The 19,975-nt window shown below is 40.0% G+C and overlaps 2 protein-coding genes and 2 pseudogenes across 2 annotated transcripts; 2 read left to right on the plus strand and 2 right to left on the minus strand.

The window, feature by feature from the left end:
- The first annotated feature begins 4,132 nt into the window (after positions 1 to 4,132).
- On the plus strand, positions 4,133 to 6,535 carry LOC133722057 (pentatricopeptide repeat-containing protein At5g67570, chloroplastic-like). The gene is made up of 3 exons (XM_062148867.1): positions 4,133 to 4,823; positions 4,915 to 5,104; positions 5,962 to 6,535. Exons 1-2 carry the CDS (start codon positions 4,252 to 4,254, stop codon positions 4,988 to 4,990), a joined length of 648 nt encoding a protein of 215 aa, XP_062004851.1. The 5' UTR covers positions 4,133 to 4,251; the 3' UTR covers positions 4,991 to 5,104; positions 5,962 to 6,535.
- LOC133716898 (ADP-ribosylation factor-like protein 8b) lies at positions 5,014 to 6,388 on the plus strand. Its single transcript, XM_062143560.1, has 3 exons — positions 5,014 to 5,045; positions 5,962 to 6,138; positions 6,271 to 6,388. The coding sequence occupies exons 1-3, from the start codon at positions 5,014 to 5,016 to the stop codon at positions 6,386 to 6,388; spliced, it is 327 nt and encodes a 108-aa protein (XP_061999544.1).
- A 573-nt stretch (positions 6,536 to 7,108) lies between the features above and the next one.
- On the minus strand, positions 7,109 to 9,131 carry LOC133716982 (L-type lectin-domain containing receptor kinase IX.1-like; annotated as a pseudogene).
- Positions 9,132 to 13,400: 4,269 nt separating this feature from the next.
- LOC133717059 (L-type lectin-domain containing receptor kinase IX.1-like) lies at positions 13,401 to 17,798 on the minus strand (annotated as a pseudogene).
- Between the last annotated feature and the right edge of the window lie 2,177 nt (positions 17,799 to 19,975).

The following is a 19,975-nucleotide window of genomic DNA, read 5'->3' on the forward strand; positions in this document are numbered from 1 at the left end:
ATCCTAGATACTAAAGAATATTACGTTTGGAATCTCAGTCAAGATTTTGCTCGAGAATCCCAATATATCCAAAAGAGTAATTTATGATTAATTTCATCATTAAGAAGCCTATTTGAATACCAATTTCCAATATTCAAATTATTCTTCTTAATGTGAAGACGCTTCTTTCTTTTCGAGATTTTTGGTTGAAATTGGCTAAAATCTCATCCTACATCAGCAGTAGTAGCAATACCTCATTGCTGATCCTGGGCAACAAGATTGACAAGCCGGGAGCTCTGAGTACGTACGTAAACAAGCTTCGGTTGCTGAAAAACATCAGACACATTACTTGTTCTGGACTTGAAAATGGCATTGTGCTGTGCAGGGGACTCGAGTCAACTGCTGATAGACAAGTTCGTTGCTTCACGATCTTGCGAAACACTGACTCCGTTATTGATTGGCAAACAAACAGACGCATCTAATAAGCTCACATTATAGAAGTTGTTTACTAATGCAGACTTTGCACCGTACAACCATGTCGGCTGTAGTACGATCTAAGGCTGTAGACTTTGCAGACTTGCATGTACATGGAAGTAGCTTGGTAGACGTTTCTACATACATAAATCATTCTCAGTGGATTCCATGAGCCATAATTAGTCCCTTCTTCTAGCCAAAAGGATTACCTTGCCTAAGAATGAAACTAACAATTTGATTGGCCATCGTTGAGAAGATCTTTTGTCTTCACTGCTTGACAACCCTAATAAAACAGGAACGTTTCGGTACTTTCACGTTCAAAACAGGGAAAACCTACATGTCAAATCTTTATTAGCCGGTCTTTACCATCCTAACAGTCACGCTGCCCTACCTATGACCTGGCCCACTATCTGCATTTGATTGACTCAAAATTCCTGTCACAAGAAGAATAATCACCTTGTCCAATGATGAACCTAAGAATTCCATATTGTTACAGCCACGAGTTTTAAAATGATACTATAGATTTTGTTTCTACAGTTTCTGGAGGGTTGGTGAGGAAATTTTTGGCAAGCCGCAATCACAGACGAGGGTTTATAGTAGGGCTAGGCACGGACCGGGACCGCATGTCAATTTGCTAGGCCCGGGACTAAGCCCGTTTTTTTCGAGCCGGGCTCAAATAATGTTTTTCAATTATAGGGACCGTGAAGGACCTGACCATGCGGGCCCGGGCCGGTCCTGTCGGGTTTTCGGGCCCAAAAGTCTTATTTTTCTTGCCTTCATTTTCTCCACAGTTTCATCATGTTTCTGATTTTCTAGTTTGGAAGAACAATTTAAACAAGTATATACAGCAAGCAGTATAAATCATAATCACACAAACCTGCAGGCACACAAGCATAGCAAGCAAGCATAGATCACATATACCTAAGTTTCCATTTTCCAGCAATATCCAAGAATAAGAAGAGCATAACATAAATTGTCTAGGACAAGCAAAGCTGCAAAATTGCAGATCACAATGCACAGAAGGGATTGGGGTTAGTTTTCGAAGAAGGCTTGGGGTTTCGAGTTAGTATCAAAGAAGGCCAGAAGGAATTGAGGGCTAGTGATTGCTGGGTTTCCTCCAATTGGGGTTTTCGAATTCGAAATCGGGAAAGCTAGGAATTTGAGGGCTTCGAGTGGGTTCGAGTTGATCGAAGAAGGCCAGAAGGGATTGAGGGCTAAGGATTGCTGGGTTTCCTCCAGTTGGGGTTTTCAAATTCGAAATCGGGGTTTTCTGGAAATCGAATCTGGAAATCAGGGTTTTCTGGAAATCGGGACCTCATGAAGTTCGAATTCGAAAACGGGAAATCGGGAAATCGGGGTTTTCGAGCTGCTAAGGGAAACTGGGAATGGTTCTTGTTGAGGGCTTCGAAGGGTTCTTGTTGGCATTGCGAAGGGAATCGAAGAAGAAGGCTGCAGATTGCCAGTTTAGGAAGGGGTCGGGGTTGGGGTTGCATTTGGGAAAGGGTTGGGAAAGGGTCGGGGTCAATTTCCAGAAGAAGGCTGCGAGTAAGAGTCAAGATAGTATACCTAGAGATGTAGGGTTATTAGGTTATATGACTTCAGGCTTTTCTTCGGGCTTTCAGCCTTATGACTAACAGGGCCCGGGACCGGCCCGTTTAAAAGCAATTGGTCCGAGCTTTCATTTTTTGTGTTTTTTTTTTTCTCAAAACCCGGCCCGGACCTGAAGGTCCAGTTCGATTCGGTCCGGGTTTTCGGGCTTTCGGGCTAAAATGCCCATCCCTAGTTTATAGTTCATGCATCTAATTCAATGTGGAGATTGGCTACTTTTATGCATCCACTATAGGGAAGGAGGTTACAATGGTCATGAGCACAAGAGGCTCGTGAGGAGAGATCTCTCATGGTTGAGAATGTAATGGGAGCAGGTTAGGGTTTTGTTTTTTGAGTTAGTTTGTTGGTTAGGGTTAATAAGTCCCTACTCTTTTGAGTTAGGGTTGTGTTCCCACTTTTCCAAGCTAGGATTAGGTTTAGATGTTATGCTATGTAAATGGTGTCATTTCCGAGGACGATTTGGTTCAACTTTGGTCTACTGTAGTGGTCGATTTGCTGACGAGCGATCATTTACACGGGGTCTGGTACTTCTTGGACACGGTGTTGAAGAGGACGCAACAGTCTTTTTGCTGTTGACTAAGAGGTACCTATTACTGGGACATTCGGGATCATATGATCAAAGTAGTCTTGAAAAGGGGTGTATTGTGGTTAGACTTTGGGCTTATTGGCCTGATGATACAGGTAACCGCAATTTCTTGGGGTTTCGGTTTTATGTCTCCCTCAATGTATACTTTTTCGATTGCTTGAATGAATCTTCTATCGTTCTCTACAAAAAAAAAAAAAAGTACTGGAATGCATAGTCAATGACTAAGTGGATTCAATGGATTATAATCATGTGAATGTGTTGAGTATAAGGAGTGGAGTACGTACTCCTCTTACAACTAATGAGCTAGTAAGCGGACCTTATTACAAGTATGTCATTACTATTTCGTCGACAAAATTAGTTTATATATGTTTTTTAATATATTCGTTAGATATAAAATGAATTTCACTTCAAAACCTTGTAGTTAATCTTCAAAAGATCCAAAATGAAGTTGAGGGGTGGAAGAAAATTGAAAATGGTCGAAGTGAAGCATAACAATGGAGTCAAAAGCCAAAATGATTAAGGGGCTTTTTTTTCACCATCTCCAACCCAAATCAAAAAGGTGTCAAAATGACTTTTGAGCCATACCTTGAGTCAAAATGACTAAGGAATGAAGGTAGAAAGCTAAAATGGCTTAGGGGAAGAAGGCTGGGCCCCACCTTCCACTATTCAAAATGAGCGGCTCTGATTCACTCCTCATGAATTCGATTCAAAATGGAAGGCCAAGATTAATTAATACCAAAAATTAAAAAATAAATATATAATTATTTAATTTCTAATCTGACAGTCAGAAAAATGCGATGAATTAAATTCAACGGCTAATAATAGAGTAATGTAGTTTTAAACGAGAAAAACTTGAAAAAATAAAATAAAAATTTCTAAAAAAAATTTAAACGACGATATATTATATAAGATTATTATGTATGATATATAAATTCATATTGTAGTTAAATAATTATCTAAAATAATTAAAATTATGAAATGGCTATGACTTTTGACTAAAAGGGGTTGGAGATGCAAAATATGAATGAATAGTAATGACACTAGGGGTGTCAAATTTTCCAAATGACTTTGGCTTTTGACTAAAGGGTTGGAGATGCCCTTACCATAAACAAGATTTCTAGTTTGCTCTAAGTTTCACTCCCTCTAAACAATCAGATTCAACGACAATTGACTAAGAAAAATTTTATGGTGTATTACATCAATGTATCGAACAATTGATACGTCAAATGTAGACTAATTTTTTTTATCATCAAAGACCAACTCTCTGTAGTACTTGTAGACTTTCAAGATTAAGCTACCTAATCTACTAATGTATGAAGCTACTGTACCTCACCAGTTGAATTGATGTACACGTATCGATACGTGACATAAACAAGAGTAAAACCACCATCGGTGCCAAATTCAAATCCAGCCAACATTTCCTTGGCTAAAACACCAATATGTCACTAGCCTATTTGGTTTTGAAACACCACACCCACACCAACCGTTCATTTTCGTTGCCGCGCTAGATAAGAGGGAAAAAAAACTAAATATATCAGTTTTCTCCAGCACTTAAACCCCAACAAAATCCCACTTCAACACTCAAAAGCTCACAACATTCATCCATGGAAGCTCTGCAAGGAGCCCTCCCTCAAATCTCAAACCCCCAATTCGAACCCAACACTGATAAAATCAAACGCAACCTCACCAACAAAGGCGTCCACCCAACTCCCAAAATCGTCCACACTCTCCGCAAGAAACAAATCCAGAAACACAACCGCAAACTCAACCGCCTCAACGAACAAGACCCACCTCTCTCCGAGTCCCAAAGCCAAGCCCTTTCCGAAGAAACCCATTTCCAAACCCTCAAAGCCGAGCACAGAAGCTTCACCAGAGCCGTGAAATCAAAGAATGGTGGAGGTGAATTGACGGTTGGGATGCCTTGGGAGAGAGTGGAGAGAATTGGGTTCCGGGAGCTGGCGAGTAGTAGCGGAGAGTACGGCGGAGAGAAGCTGAAGAAGGAGGAGTTGAATGCATTGAGGGAAATGTTCGAAACCCGAAAAAGGGAGGAGCTGAAATGGGTGTTGGATGATGATGTGGAGATAAAAGAGGAGTGGTTTGATGGTGAGAATAGGGTGTCGGACCCGGCGAAGCGGCGGCGTGGCGAGGGGGAGGTGATTCAGTTTCTTGTTGAGAGGTTTGTGTTGGGGTTTTGGTAGGGATTTAGAAGGGTGTGGTATGTGGGGTTTAGTTGATTTTAGGGGTTAATGTTTGTTTTTGTGGTGCAGGCTTAGTGGTACGGAGTTTTCATTGAGACTGGAAGCTTTGGAGGATGATGAAGCAGTCAGGTTTGGAGTTCACTGAGGGGCAGGTTCTTAAGGTTCTGAATGGACTTGGTGCTAAGAAATGTTGGAAACAGGCACTGTCTGTTGTGGAATGGGTTTATAAGGACAGGGGCAATAAACACTGCAAAAGCAGGTAACTTTTTATCTGGTGAAAAACCTTGAGTATGTTTCAATTATGTGCATCTATGAGCTAGGCAAATTCGGTCGAAATGGAATGCTAAAGGGTCTTGTCATTTTAAAAATCTAATAACAAAGAAGAAGCTAGATTGTGATGCTGAAGAATGAATCATTTCCGGAGTATTGCATAGATTTTGTGACCAATTTCCCAACTCATTCTTTCTGGCATTGCTTTGATGGAAAAGCATGGATTTTTTTTGGTCAGGAGCCATACCTACTAACAAGGTTCTAATTAATGAATAGAGTCTGGCAGTGGGATTGAACCTGTCAATCCACCTATTCAGGGGAACAGTCGCCTTCCATGAATTCTAGATTCAGACACAAACTGTAGTGGACTATTCATGGTTTGGTAGAACTGTGAAATCATGTATTGAAAACAATGAAATGTTATTCTGTAATTCTTCTGGTATAGAAAGCATTTTTTTTTTCCTAATGTGCTAATTGATAATTTGGTATGTGAGGAGTCGGTTCTATTTCTGTTTCCAGTGAGCTATGTTTAAACTACTCTTCTTAATCGTGTTGGAAAATTTATGCATCTTCTTAAATAATCCTTTTCCACTATCTCATTTTTTAACAAAGTTGCCAAATTTAAGAGATGGTGCCAAATCAAGTGTGTTAGTTGTATGCGTTGTTAATTATCTAGGATTCATTTGGTTGTAATATGGTAAATATTAACAAGTTGTTTCTCTTCAAAACTTGACCACCAATAAATCCAGAAAAATGTTACCACCTTGTGTGCATACTTCAAGTGTGTTCAATCAATTTATGTGTTGTAAAGACTTACGTAGTTGTATAACTTGTTGTTACCTGTAGTTATGTTGTTGATGCTGCTGATCCTGATAACTTGAGCACCTCAAGAGGGGAACTTCATGATTTGCTTAGCAAATCCTCACTTAATGGTATCCCATTGCTGATCCTGGGTAACAAGATTGATAAACCGGGAGCTCTGAGTAAACAAGCTTTGACTGATGAAATGCAAGACACATCATGGTTTTAGTAATTATTCTGCATTATTGTATTATTTCATCCCCTGCCATCCGTCAGTTCAGAAAAATATCTGCCCACCCAGAAAGAAAACTAGGCATCTTGTTCTGGAACTGAAATTTGTATTGTGTTATGCAGGGGACTCAAGTCAAATACTGTTAGAGAATTATGTTGCTCCATGATCTCATGCAAGAACTCAACCAACATAGACTCAGTTATTGATTGGCTTGTAAAGCATTCCAAATCAAAAGGCTGAGTGTCTTCTTCTCTTTGGTTTTGATTTCTGTGTGCTATAATATTACAAATTTTTCATGTATGGGTTGTTGTTGGTGGGATTCACTGGTCTAACTTGATTGTTGATTGGTTTATGTGTGTAATTTTCCCTGTATCATTTCTGATTCCAGACTCTGGGGTTGTTATTTTGATCTTAATCTCCCTTCTTCCCCAGATGCCTGCCTAAATTCATAATTTCATAGTGTTGGAATTCGGAATTCATGGAAGTTTGGAAACTAGCATTTTCCCTTTGCATATGATAAGCAGACGAGGGATCAATAAGAGAAAATTTCCAATTTTGGTTTCGACTTAGATATTGATTATATGTTCTGCCAACACACATACGATGTGCCAGAATTTTACTGTATCTTATAGGTTATATACATGCAAAAAGTAGATGCGAATGTGAATGTGTTGGAATTGAGTCTTGAGTAGGATCAACATTTTTTTTGTTTTTCCCATTTATAGCCACTTGAAGTGTCGGTGGTTGTTGATCAGAGATTGGGTTGAACTTTGAAATGATGTGTATCACTTAGTTTTGGTCGTTTGATGGTAAAGTGACTAAATAATAAATATAGAGTTAATTACATATAAGACTCTGTCACGCAGTATAAAATTTCCATTGCGAGTATCGGGTTTTATTTTCTAAAAAAGACCATGTAGCATGATCTAAAGCTACACTTCGATGGCAGCTTAGTGGTCGTTAACTCGTTATACATGATTTAACGACCTACAGTGTTGAAGCTAGAAGTTAGTGACAACTGAGGCTGAGAGGAACCGGATTGATCTTGTTGCTGAGGTTGAGGCATTGGGTAATCAGGCATGCTATGTGGAAGATTTGGCAATGGTGCTTCAAGCTGGAGAACCTTAATCACTTGTCCTGCTTTTGGCCTTTCTTTGCAGTTGGGATGAGTGCACCATAATCCAACAATTAACAAGCACTCCATTTCATTTTGATCAAAATCTACACCCAATCTCTCATCAGCTGCATCTAGTAAGTTTCCTGCAAGGTACAAATGTCAAACCCACCTATAAAGCGACAAGTGGAATTCTCCGTCGTGGTAAGTCGTCCTTCCACAAGCAATTTCCAAGGCCACAACTCCGAAGCTAAAAATATCTGATTCTTTGCTTGCCCTCCCTTCACTAGCGTATTCTGGAGCTATGTACCCAAAAGTCCCGACTACCCCTGTAGTCTGAGACCTTAACCGCGAATCCACAAGCTTAGCAATCCCAAAATCACCAAGTTTAGTTTTGAAATCGTTGTCCAGCAAAACATTAGCTGATTTGATATCCCTATGAAGGACACACTGCTCTGCATCCTCGTGTAGATAATGAAGTGCCGAGGCCAAGCCTAAAGCTATTCTATACCTAAACTCCCATTGCAAGGTTGCTCTAGAGCCAAATAGATGCGTATCAAGGCTACTGTTAGGCATGTATTCATAAACAAGCATGCATTCGCCTTGCGCATGACACCATCCAATGAAGTGCACCAAGTTTTTATGTATAATGCGGCTTATGATTTTGACTTCGTTGATGAAGATCTTCTCATAGTGCTTGTCTGATTGTGCAAAGATTCTCTTCACAGCAACTACACATCCTAGATCTTGAATGATCCCTTTATAAACTTGTCCTGATCCTCCCTGGCCTAGCCTTCTATCGTTTGCGAAGCCATTGGTGGCTGCAACCAGTTCTTGATAAGTAAATTGTCTTGGATTTATGGAGGACAGTGCAACACTGGAGGATTCATTCGACTCAATTCTATCTCCATGAGTCCTCTTTATCCGCTGCCGTACGACCCACCGGTAGGCCACATAAAGCATCAAAATCAAGAAAAGAACTGCTGCTGCTGCAACGATCCCAATCTTCAAGACTATCCTCCTCTCCTTTTTATTCTTCCTTTGGCTCGCATCGGAGTTCAACTCTGAACTACTGAATTCCCATGAACTTATAACGTGCTGCTCAAAAACAAGGCCTGTAGCAGATGAAAATCCAATTGTAACCCACTCCGGGAGAGACTTTCTGAGGTCAATAGTAAGGGAAAGGGAAGAATAATTCGACGCTAAACTTTTTTCGTATGTCCAAGACAAAATGAGGTTGTTGGTTGTAGCATTGTATGTTATCCGTGCATGACACTCTTTCCCACTGTGGAGGACAGGATCCCAGCTGGCATGAACATCTGAGGAGATGGTCTTGTCGTTGATCCCAATGTGCGGCCCCTGTGGATCCCAGGGGTTGGACCAGGTGTCGAACTCAACCGCCACAAGCTGGTTTTGGGAGGCTGCAAAACGAGTGGTGGTGTTGAACAAGCCTAGATCACAACCGGCGGAGTTAGGTGGAATGGGATAGTGGACCGGAGCGAGGAAGAAGGCAAACCCATCAGCAAAGCTGCTTTTGTTAAGAGTGTCCACAACGAAGGAGAAGTTAGTAGTGAAGTCCGCAGCAAGTGACGACCCCTCCCACAAGTGCAACGGCTCTGCATAGGTAGCCCGGCCAACACGGAAATAACCTGCTGTGTTGAGTTCAATGGTTCCCGAACCGTTAGAAGACGGCGCTGCATCACCGTCGTAGAGTATATTACTTCCTGTTTGATCAAAGCGATTGATACTGAAGGAAAGCGGATGGCAAACGGGAATAAGGAGGAAATTGATGAAAATTATCAAGTGAATAATACAGCAATTATTCAAGTAGTAGTGAAGACGAAAAGTGGCCACCCTTCTTAGAGACATCATCGCATGCATGCTCATAAAATCTGCCGTGCAAAGAATCTAAGAAGTCTACTTGCTAAATAAACAGCAACTGCATTCTGAAATTTGAAGACAAGCTTGGAGAAGATGGAGTAATTAATGAGGCGACCGAGCAACACACGTTGTCGATTGAATTGGTCGAAACCCAGCCTAATTAGTCATACCTTATATATGGACTGAGCCGTCTCTCTGTTCTTTTTTTAAAGAAAAAAAAATAATGTTTTAACTATTATAAAGAATCGGTGGTAACCACTGTAAGTGGCCTAGTGGTTCTTGCCTAGTTGGGTGTGCTCCCCAACCTATGTTCGAACCCCGAAGCTGTCAAAGTGGTCAGGCACTGTGCTGCAATGCACAGTTGGAGCATTTCACATGCGCCGAAGGGGTTTATCTTGGGTCTGGGAAGCCTTTGGGTTCCCCTTGACAAAGTCAAAAAAAGAATCGGTGGTAGTTTACCACTTCTTTTATTATAAACTTGTCTCATGTCTCATAAATGAGTCAGCCCCCGGCTCTTAATTGACTCAAGTCAATCAACGCAGGTCTTTTTTATATATGTTGTGTTGTTAATAAGTATTAATGCAACTTTGGAGGAAGACACATACCATTAGAGAATGGTGAATGGAATGAGTCAGCCCCCTGTTCTTAATTGACTCAAGTCACTCAACGCAGGTCTTTTTGTTCCATCTAAATATAATTGAAAATTTGAAATATCTTTGATGTGATTAAGAATGAGCCGTGCATTCATTTGTATATTGTATATAATTATGAGTAAAGGATGAGTCGTGGTGTGTTGGTTAGCTAGCTAACTTAACTAATTCTGTGAAGATCTCAAAATTTAAATCTCACGACATTAGGGATGGGTAGGGTAAGTCGGGTGGATAGGGGCGGTGTGATTACTGGTTTTTTTTTTTTTTTTTGGCAAACCTCGACAGAACGAGAGAAATTTATTGAAAGAAAAAGAAAAACGAGTACATCAAGATGAGCAAGGGGAAGACAACAACCTTACCCCTCAAAAGATTGAAGAGACATGCCTCTTCAAGAACAACTAATGAACTACAAACTAGCTAAAACGAAAATTAGGAAGACCCAAACGGTCTCGAGCACAAAAAGAAAGCTTTGAGTTAAGCAAACCCTCACCAAGTGGTACGCCATTGGCCCATTGCTGAAGTTGACAACAGGTGAGCTCTGAGTAAACAAGCTAGCTTTGGTTGATGATATATAACATACATTATACTTTTCTGATTTAAACTTGGTTTAAATAATAATCTACTTTAACAGGCATTGTGTGTCATAGCTAGAATGGGTTTATGAGGAGAAGTCAAATAAACAATGCAAAAGCAGGTAACTTTAATTGGTGAAAACCTTCAAGTATCTTTCTTCAATTATGTGCATCTATGAGAGACGCAAATTTGGCCGAAGAAGCTAGATTGTTCATAAGAATGAATCATTTCATGCAATACTCCTTAGATTTTGTGACCAATTTCCAACTCATTCTTTCTAGCATTGCTCTGATGGAAAGGCAAAGATTTTCTTTGTCAGGGGCCATACCTAGAAACCAAGTCCTACGAAATAGGGTCTGGCAGTAGGATTCAACCTGTATATCAACCCATTTAGGGGTACAATAGCCTTCCACAATTTTAGATTCACGATTTATTAATATTATTATTATTTATTTATTTATTTGTCTAGTAGATTCATGATTTTGGAGATAAGATTTTATTACTCTCTTAATCTCTACTCTGTAGTGGGTTAACTTGTTGATCTTGTTCTTGGTTTGGTAGAACTGTAAAATCATTTACTTGTGTTGGAAATTGGTAGGTCTTGTAGGTTTGTATACACAGGACTGAAAATTGTATTTTGTTGTGCAGGGGACTCAAGTCAATTAGAGATAGAGAAGTATATGATCCTCAACTAACATGCACTCGGTGACTAACTGGCTTGTGATTTGTGAAGCATTCCAAATAAAAAAGCTGATAATTTTCGTCTCTTTGGTTTTGATTTGTGTGCTATAATATTACAAATGATTCACATGTATGGTTTGTTGGTGTTGTTCAGAATTGATTCACAACATGGTCTAACTTGATTGCAGAGGGTATCATTTCTGATTGCAGACTCTGAGGTTGTTATTTTGGTCTTAATTTCCCTTCTTCCCCATATTTCTGCCTAGATTCATAGTATTAGAATTTGGAATTCATGGAAGTTTGGAAACTTGGAATTTCCCTTTGAATTGATAAGTAGACGTGGGATAAGTAAGAGAACAATTTTCGTTTAGATTCAACTTTAAAGATCGATACAAAAAGATATAAAAATATGAGGACTTTTGCTCTGCTAGGGTTTTGCCTCGCTTCAAACTGACCGAGCTAGGTTTGGGGATCGTAGGCCTCAAGGGCTACGGGTTCCGGCACCATCCCAGTCTGAGGTCTCGGATTGGTTTCGGCCTTTTCCTTCTTACCTACTTTTTTTTGTTCAGTCGGGGCTTTCCCCTGGTTCCAGAGAAAGAGGATCTGGTTCTGCCGGCGAAGGGTAGTGCTGTATGGCTGCCTTCTCGTGGCGCTGATGGTGGTGAATTCGGGGCTGCGGCTAGGCATGGTTCAGATGGTGCTTCTAGGTGGCTCTAGCGTGGTTCAAATGGTTCAAGGGATGCAGCTTTGGATCCGGGTACCGTGGTTGGTTTCCATGTCGGAAATGAGTTGAGGGAGACTGATTATGGTGTGGCCGTCGACGGCAGCTTTGGCTCTGCATCAACGGTTTTGGAGCAATGGACATGGTCTGGCGGTTCATCGTTGTGTTGGTGCCCTGATGGGGATGCCGGTGCAGCCTGGGTTTCTATTACGACGCGGCGGCTGGAAGGAGCCAGAGCGGTCGTCCATCAGGCTGTGGTGGGCCTGGGGCTGGCCTCGGCCCACGGGCTTGATGTTGATGGGAGTGCTGCTAGGGTTTCTTTGGACCCCCTGATTCTACTTTTGAGCTTATGGGCTAAGGCCCTTGGTTTATTTCAGGCCATAATAATTCGACCTGCAGCAACTTGGTCTTTTGGGCTTCTCTGTATTTTTAACCTTTTCATTGAGCCCGGAGACACCCCTTCTATGTAGGGTGGTTCTTTGGGAACATGAATAATATTCGGGAAGGATCTTGTCTGTGTTCGGGTCTTCCTTGATAGCGTCAGGTTACTTGGTCACTTAGAGCTTCACTCTAGGGTTGTATTATGTTAGTTAGCTCTCGGGCTTTTCTCTAGGGTTTTCTTTTATGGCTCAATATTGTCGTAGCCCGGTGTTTAGGTGAGTTATCGTGTAATGTAATTCTCATTTACTATAATGGATTGATGTCCCTCCTTTCAAAAAAAAAAAAAAATTTGAAGATCGATATGTATGTTTATGCTAACACACTTATCGCGTGCTATATATAGAATATTTAACTGTATCTTATCTATATGACTGTCTCAATAGTTTAGATGATGGGAAAAGTTGATGCAAACATGAATGTATTAGAATTAAGTATAAAAGTTAAGTTGGAATTACATACGTAAATACATATTCTAGAGTTTGGATTGCACATTAGAGATTAGTTTGGAATCATGTCTATCAATGTGTTAGCCAGAATATATAGTGTCAATTTTTAACTTGTTATAGATGCTAATTTCTGTTATATTTTTGTTAAAACACAACATAGTGGCACAGTCTGGTGCTCATCTTTTAATATTTTACAGCAATTTAACAAAATTTGATACAAAATGACCGAGATTGAATTCATTGGAAGCACATTGACAGAAAAAGAAACTAATTTGGGAACAATTATATCAAACTTGAAATTTCACCACAACATAGGGATCAAAAATGCCCAGTCCCATTGGGAGGTCGTGAGTTTGCGCGACTCACAATAGACTAATTGTTGTATGTGAGTTGTTTATTTGATACATAGGGATTGAAAATGATTTTAAACATCCAGTAAAAGTTTTATATACCAGTAATAGATACAAAACAATTCAGACGAAAAAAAAAAAGTAATAGATACAAAACAGAAGCAAAAGAGAGGAAAAAAAAAATCCGATTGATGTCATTCAGGATGCCATAGCTTTCGATTGTAATTGCATTTGATTGAAATAAAATCCAACTGCTTTCTTCAAAAAAGATAGACAAAAAAAAAAAAAAAGAAAGAAAGGTAACAACATACATCTAAATGCACTGTAGACTTTTTTGACTGTCTAAGGTAGTACTACAATTCTACAAAGGCAGCGTAATGCCAATTGAATATGATTTAACGATCCATAGTATTGAAAGTAGAAGTGAAGAATAACTGAGACTGAGAGTAGCCAGATTGAGCTTGTTGTTGGGTTTGAGGCATTGGGTAATCAGGCATGATATGTGGAAGTTTTGGCAATGGTGCGTCAAGTTGGAGAACCTTAATTACTTATCCTACTTTCAGCCTTTCTTTGTTGTTGGGGTGAGTGCACCATAATCCAACAATTAACAAGCATTCGATTTCATTTTGATCAAAATCCATACCCAACCTCTCATCAGCAGCATCCAGTAAGTTTCTTGCAAGGTACAAATGCCAAACCCACCTATAAAGTGGTAAGTGGAATTCTCCGTCGTGGTAAGTCCTCCTTCCACAAGCAATTTCCAAGGCCACAACTCCGAAGCTAAATATGTCTGATTCTTTGCTTGCCCTTCAATAACATATTCTAGAACAATGTATCCAAAAGTCCGGACTACCCCTGTAGTCTAAGACCTTAACCGCGGATCCACAAGCTTAGCAATCCCAAAATCAAAAAGTTTAGTGCTACAATCGTTGTCCAACAGAACGTTAGTTGATTTGATGTCCCTATGAAGGACACACTGCTCTGCATCTTCATGTAGATAATGAAGCGCCGAGGCCAAGCCTAGAGCTATTCTATACCTAAACTCCCATTGCAAAGTTGCTCTAGGGCCAAATAGATGTGTGTCAAGGCTACTGTTAGGCATATATGCATAAACAAGCAAGCATTCTCCTTGCTCATGACACCATCCAATAAACTGCACCAAGTTTTTATGTATTATGCGGCTTATGATCTTGACTTCGTTGATGAAGATTTTCTCATTGTGCTTGTCGGATTGTGCAAAGATTCACTTCACAGCAACTGCACAGCCTAGATCTTGTATGATCCCTTTATTTATAAACTTGTCCTGATCCTCCTTGGCCTAGCCTTCTTTCATTTGAGAAGCCATTGGTGGCTACTGTTAAGAGTATAGGTCAAGTGAATATAGTTGGTCAATATATATAGATGGTCAAAGTCAGTATAAATAGGGAGATTTATCATTTTCTATGTTGGTTACCTATTGTAAAAACTACCTAGAGAAAAATCAGTAAAAGTACATTGTCTTCTTCCTCTGTTCTTTTTCTTCTTTCTCTGTTCATTTTCTGTTTCACCATGATCAGAATTTCTAACATGGTATCAGAGCTCATGGCGGCCTGACCAGTGCTCATCTCGCTTCTTCCCGCTGCAACTTTCCTTCTTGTTTGATTACCAACAAAAATTCCAAAAATTCCAGATCAAGAACCCTAGAAATTGCATCTTCTTCATCATTTCTATACAATTACCAGTCAAAATACCACGATTACTTCAACTCTATCATTGCTATTGTTCAATTACCAACATCGAGATTATCTTCATCAAAATCAAGAATCAATTTTTCAGTTCGCTCTACATTTACAAGCTTACATCAATTTTTCATCATAACTACTCTTTTGTTACCAATCACTGTCAAGAAAATCTTCGTTTTTCTCATAATCAATGGCGTCTTCAACCTATAGCAACATAGTTTTGGTTCGTCTTGATGAAACAAACTATCATACATGGTTGTTCCTAATGCAGCATTACCTTCGTGCTCATGGCCTTTTGAAGTTTGTGGGTGGTTCCTTTCCATGTCCACCTCAATTTCTTGAATGAGCAGAAAAGTGGTCTTTTATAGCTTGGTAGTGCTTTCCAAGGATTATTTAGCATGTAGTGGTAATGATGGATCATACGGCAGTGATTGTGGAGGCTGACTTAACATATAGTGTACATACCTCCAACAATATGGAGGATTTGCTACATCACCAAGCATAAGTAACACCCTCTTAGAGGGCCCACAAGCCATGGTGGGGCCCAACCGAGACATGCATCCCGTAGCCCGATGCCCAAGCTACGCCACGGTATTCGGAAGCGGCCAATGCCTCGCCGGGAAGCCACCTTCCCGGCCTTGCCAACATGCCTCCACAATATGGCTTTCTAGACTAGAACAGTGATTTTTACATCCCACATCTAAGAAAATGTAAAGGAGAGGGGTTCCCTTACCTATAAAAGGGACCCCTCCTCCCACTTAAACATCATCCCATTACATCTCTTGTAATCCCTTTGGGTCGCAAGGCCTAAACACACTAGTTAAGCTTTCAAGTGGACGTAGTCTCCCGCTAAGGCGGGAGACAAACCACTATACTTCTTGTGTGTGTGTGTCTCTCTCTCTCTCTCTTTCTTTAACATTAATTAGAGCCTTCGGTTTCTAACATTAACATATAGTGATTAGAATTGATCCAGCAGTAGTGTGCTTAGAAGCCTTAAGTTCTAGTTCATATTTTCTAACGAATCAATAGACTATGGGCCTATGCTTTTCATCATGAATCATCTTTCACAAAGCCCCAAGTATACCTTACTTCAAGAAAAATCAATCATTTACATGTAACACGGTAGTGACACAATACCATAGATACGCATAAAAGCTGTCAGTAAACATCTATATATTGGATTTGCCTTCATTTTAAGAAAAAAAAAAAAAAAGGTGCGTAACAACATACATCTAAACGCACTATAGACTTTTTTGACCATCTAAGGTAGTACTGCAAAGGCAACTTAATGCCAATTGAACATAATTTAAAGACCCATAGTATTGAAACTAGAAGTTAAGAATAACTGAGACTGAGAGAAGCCAGATTGAGCTTGTTGTTGGGGTCGAGGCATTGGTAGTGGAAGTTTTGGCAATGGTGCTTCAAGCTGGAGAACCTTATTTTCCTGCTTTCGATCTTTCTTTATTGTTGGGGTGAGTGCACCATAATCCAACAATTAACAAGCATTCCATTTCATTTTGATCAAAATCCATACCTAAGTAAATTTCTTGCAAGGTACAAATGCCTATAAAGTAGTAAGTGGAATTCTCCGTCGTGCTAAGTCCTCCTTCCACAAAATATTTCTAAGGCCACAACTCCGAAGCTAAACATTTTTGATTCTTTGCTTGCCCTCCCTTCATTAACATATTCTGGAGCCATGTATCCTAAAGTCCTGACTACCCCTGTAGTCTGAGACCCATGTCTGATTCTTTGCTTGCCCTCCCTTCAATAACATATTTCGGAGCCATGGATCCAAAAGTCCCGACTACCCCTGTAGTCTGAGACCTTAAACACAGATCCACGTACAAGCTTAGCAATCCCAAAGTCACCCAGTTTAGTGTTAAAATCGTTGTCCAACAGAACGTTAGCTGATTTGGCATCCGTATAAGGGACACACTGCTCTGCATTCTTATGTAGATAATGAAGCGCCGAGGCCAAGCCTAAAGCTATGTTATACCGAAAGCCCCAATTCAAGGTTTCCCTGGAGCCAAATAGATGTGTGTCAAGGGTACTATTAGGCATGTATGCATAAACAAGCTAGTAAGCATTTGCCTTACTCACGACATTATCCAATAAATTGCACCAAGTTTTTATGTATTATGCGGCTTATGATCTTGACTTCGTGGATGAAGATTTTCTCATAGTGCATGTCAGATTGTGCAAAGATTCTCTTCACAGCAACTGCTTAGCCTAGATCTTGTATGATTCCTATATAAACTTGTCCTGATCCTCAAAATGAAGAAAAAAAAACTACTACAACGACCCCGATCTTCAAGGCTACATCTTCTTCTTTTTCTTTCTTACGATATCTTCAGTATCCAAATCCGAACTGAATTACCATGAACTTATAACATGGTGCTCTCAGAAAAGGCCTCTAGCAGACGAAAATCCAATTGTAACCCACTCGGGGAGGGGAGGGCATTTCTTAGGTCTATAAGGATGGAAAGGGAAGAGTTTGGCACATAACTATTTTTAGGGTTCGGGCCTCCATCGTAGTTCCAAAACACACTGATGTTGTTGGTGGTAGCATTATAAGTAATACGTGCTCGGCCATCTTTCCCACTGTGGAGGATAGGATCCCAACTGGCATAAATAATGAGAAGATGGTCTGGTTGTTTATCCCAATGTGCGGGCTTGATGGATCCCATAGATTAGAGAGAAAATGTCGAACTCAACCATTACAAGTTAGTTTTGGGAGGCAAAACGAGTGGTGGAGTTATATAATTCTAGACCAGTACCAGCAGAGTCAGGTGGGATCGAAAAGTGAACCGGAGCAAGGAAGAAGACAAATCCATCAGCAAACTGGCCTAGGGTTCTGTTAACAGTGTCCACAATGAAAGAGAAGTTAGTAGTGAAGTCTGCAGCAAGTGAACCTTGCCACAAGTGGAAAGGCTCGGCATAGGAAGCCCGGCCAACGCGGAAAACCGTGTCTGTGTTGAGCTCAATCACTTCCATACCTTGTAAATAAGAAGGCGCCGCATCACCTTCGTAGAGAATATTACTTCCGCCTTGATTAAACTTATTGATATTGAAGGAAAGTTAGTGGGAAAAGGGAAGGAGAAAAATGATGAAAATGAAGTGAAAGCTAAGAGTAGCCATTACTGGTAGAGACACCGCTTGCAGTGCAAACTTCTTCTTATTATTATTATTTATTTATATTGTTTTTTTCTCATTTTTTCAATGGTAGCTCGGCTGTTGCATTTAGCAGTACAATGAAAGGCGCACATATATTATTGTTGTCATATAACAAACTAGCAATAATTGAGGCAAGAAACACATGTCATGGATTTCACTGGTTTAATTCCATAGTAGTCTTTTAATTTTACGGCCACTGTCTTTTTAATGAACTAGAAAATTAATATTATCCTTAAACCTGAAAGACTTCTTTGAAGTTTTTTCTTTATCGGCTTCTTCCTATTAAAAGCAAATGCCCGAAGACTTTGAGATGGAAGTAACTCATCAGGGAGTAGGGATGTTCATATCAGTTGTATAATTACCAAAAGGAAAAGTGATAAAAGAAAAGAGCACACCTGGTGAAATATATCAGAAGAAAGAATGGGAAAGAGACTATATGATAAACAAAAACGAAAATGTGTATCAAAAACAAAATAAAGAACAAAATTGCAGGTCAAACTTACATTTTCTTATACAGGGCCGGTCCTGAGATTCTAACGGCCTGAGGTAAAGAATTAAAATGTGGCCTCCTATATATACATATAATTTTTTTTTTTCGCCAAATAACAGTACAAAATTATGTATTTTGAATAAAAGTAAATATGAAATTAATAACAAAACAAAAGTATATGGATATCTACTCCCTACATAAATTTCTGAATTACAAAACTAGTTAAATATATATATTTTTTTTTCTGTAAGCATCACTGAAACCTTGCTCGTCTCACATTTTTAGCTGCGAAAATACATAGTACGTCTTGTCATACCCATATTTTTTTCAATAGACAAAAAAAAAAAAAAAAAATTGGCTCGGCTACGGGGTCCAAGAAAAATTATAAGTAAATGAAAAAAGAAAAAAAAACTGAAAGTGTAAAAGAGTTGGCTGGGCCACGGGGTCCAAGAAAAATTAACACAAGCTGAAAGTGCGAAATCTGGGCCTCTAAAGTCACTTAGGTGATTGAAAAAAATTATAAAAAAAAAAAAAAAAGCAAATGAACCATTCTTGTGATTCGAGCCATGGTCGTGAAAACACAAAATAATAGGGCTGGGCGTCTGGACCCGAAAACCCGAGAACCCGGCCCGAACCGATCAAAAAAGCCCGATTCGGTTCGGTTTTGTATTGGAAAATACCAGTTCGGTGCAAAGCCCGACCCGAATTACAATTTATCGGGTCGGTGTCGAACTTGATATTTTTTGGGACCGAAAGACCGATACGGACCCAATCATCCTTCTGCTCTGCTCTTTCTTCATTCCCCTTCTTCCTCTGCTCTCTCTTCTGCTATCCTAGGTTGGATCACCTGCAAAAACTCTTTAAGCTTAGGATCATCAATCTCATCCTCATCCTCACTCCTCTTCTCTCCCAAGCCGCCCCGGCTTTTCCTGATGGCCTCTTGAGCTTGAGATTGAAGTAGATCGAAGTAGATTGATGAAGAATGAACTGGAAGAAAGAGGAGAGTATTCTGCAGTTGATGAAAGACGAGGAAGAGGAAGGAACTGAAGAAAGAATCTGGGATTATGGGTTTTCAGTGAGGATGATCTAATGGTGTTGATTTGATGAATATATGGTAAATAGAAACTGCAAATGGGAAATTGGGAATTGCTGCAGCTAAGAAAAGAAAGGACCGGGTGGAAGTGGAGGAGAAGAAAAGAAAAGTTGTCAGTTGTCTCCCACCACCAAGAAAAGCTGCCTCTCAAGCATTAAACAAAAGAAAAGTTGTTGCAGCTACCAAGGAGAAGAAGAAAAGAAAGGACGGGTGGAAGGGAGGAGAAGAAAAGAAAAGAAAGTTGTCTCCACTTTCTTTGTCTCCGCAACCAAGAAAAGCTGCCTAGGAGGAAATAAATATAAACTTTGCAGGCAAAATGTCAAGAGCTCTTATGCTCCAGTGGTTGGGAGTAAGGCTCTCGTGTTAGAGGTCGGCGGTTCAAACCTCGCCTCTTACCGAATTTTGGGTATATTTTGCACATTATTGAACTTGCAGACAAAGCTGGGAATTTGGGCCCGAAAAGCCCGAAGACCGAACCGGCTCGTTTGGGAT

The sequence above is a fragment of the Rosa rugosa genome, chromosome 1, assembly GCF_958449725.1.
Source record: "Rosa rugosa chromosome 1, drRosRugo1.1, whole genome shotgun sequence".
NCBI lineage: Eukaryota > Viridiplantae > Streptophyta > Magnoliopsida > Rosales > Rosaceae > Rosa > Rosa rugosa.

Bases quoted from the DNA above. Each gene is read 5' to 3' on its own strand.
- LOC133722057 (XM_062148867.1), top strand. From the start codon at position 4,252: ATGGAAGCTCTGCAAGGAGCCCTCCCTCAAATCTCAAACCCCCAATTC. The intron at 4,824-4,914 runs GTTTGTGTTGGG...TTTGTGGTGCAG, and splicing joins ATTCAGTTTCTTGTTGAGAG to GCTTAGTGGTACGGAGTTTT.
- LOC133716898 (XM_062143560.1), top strand. From the start codon at position 5,014: ATGGACTTGGTGCTAAGAAATGTTGGAAACAG. The intron at 5,046-5,961 runs GCACTGTCTGTT...TGTTACCTGTAG, and splicing joins CTAAGAAATGTTGGAAACAG to TTATGTTGTTGATGCTGCTG. The intron at 6,139-6,270 runs GTTTTAGTAATT...TGTGTTATGCAG, and splicing joins GAAATGCAAGACACATCATG to GGGACTCAAGTCAAATACTG.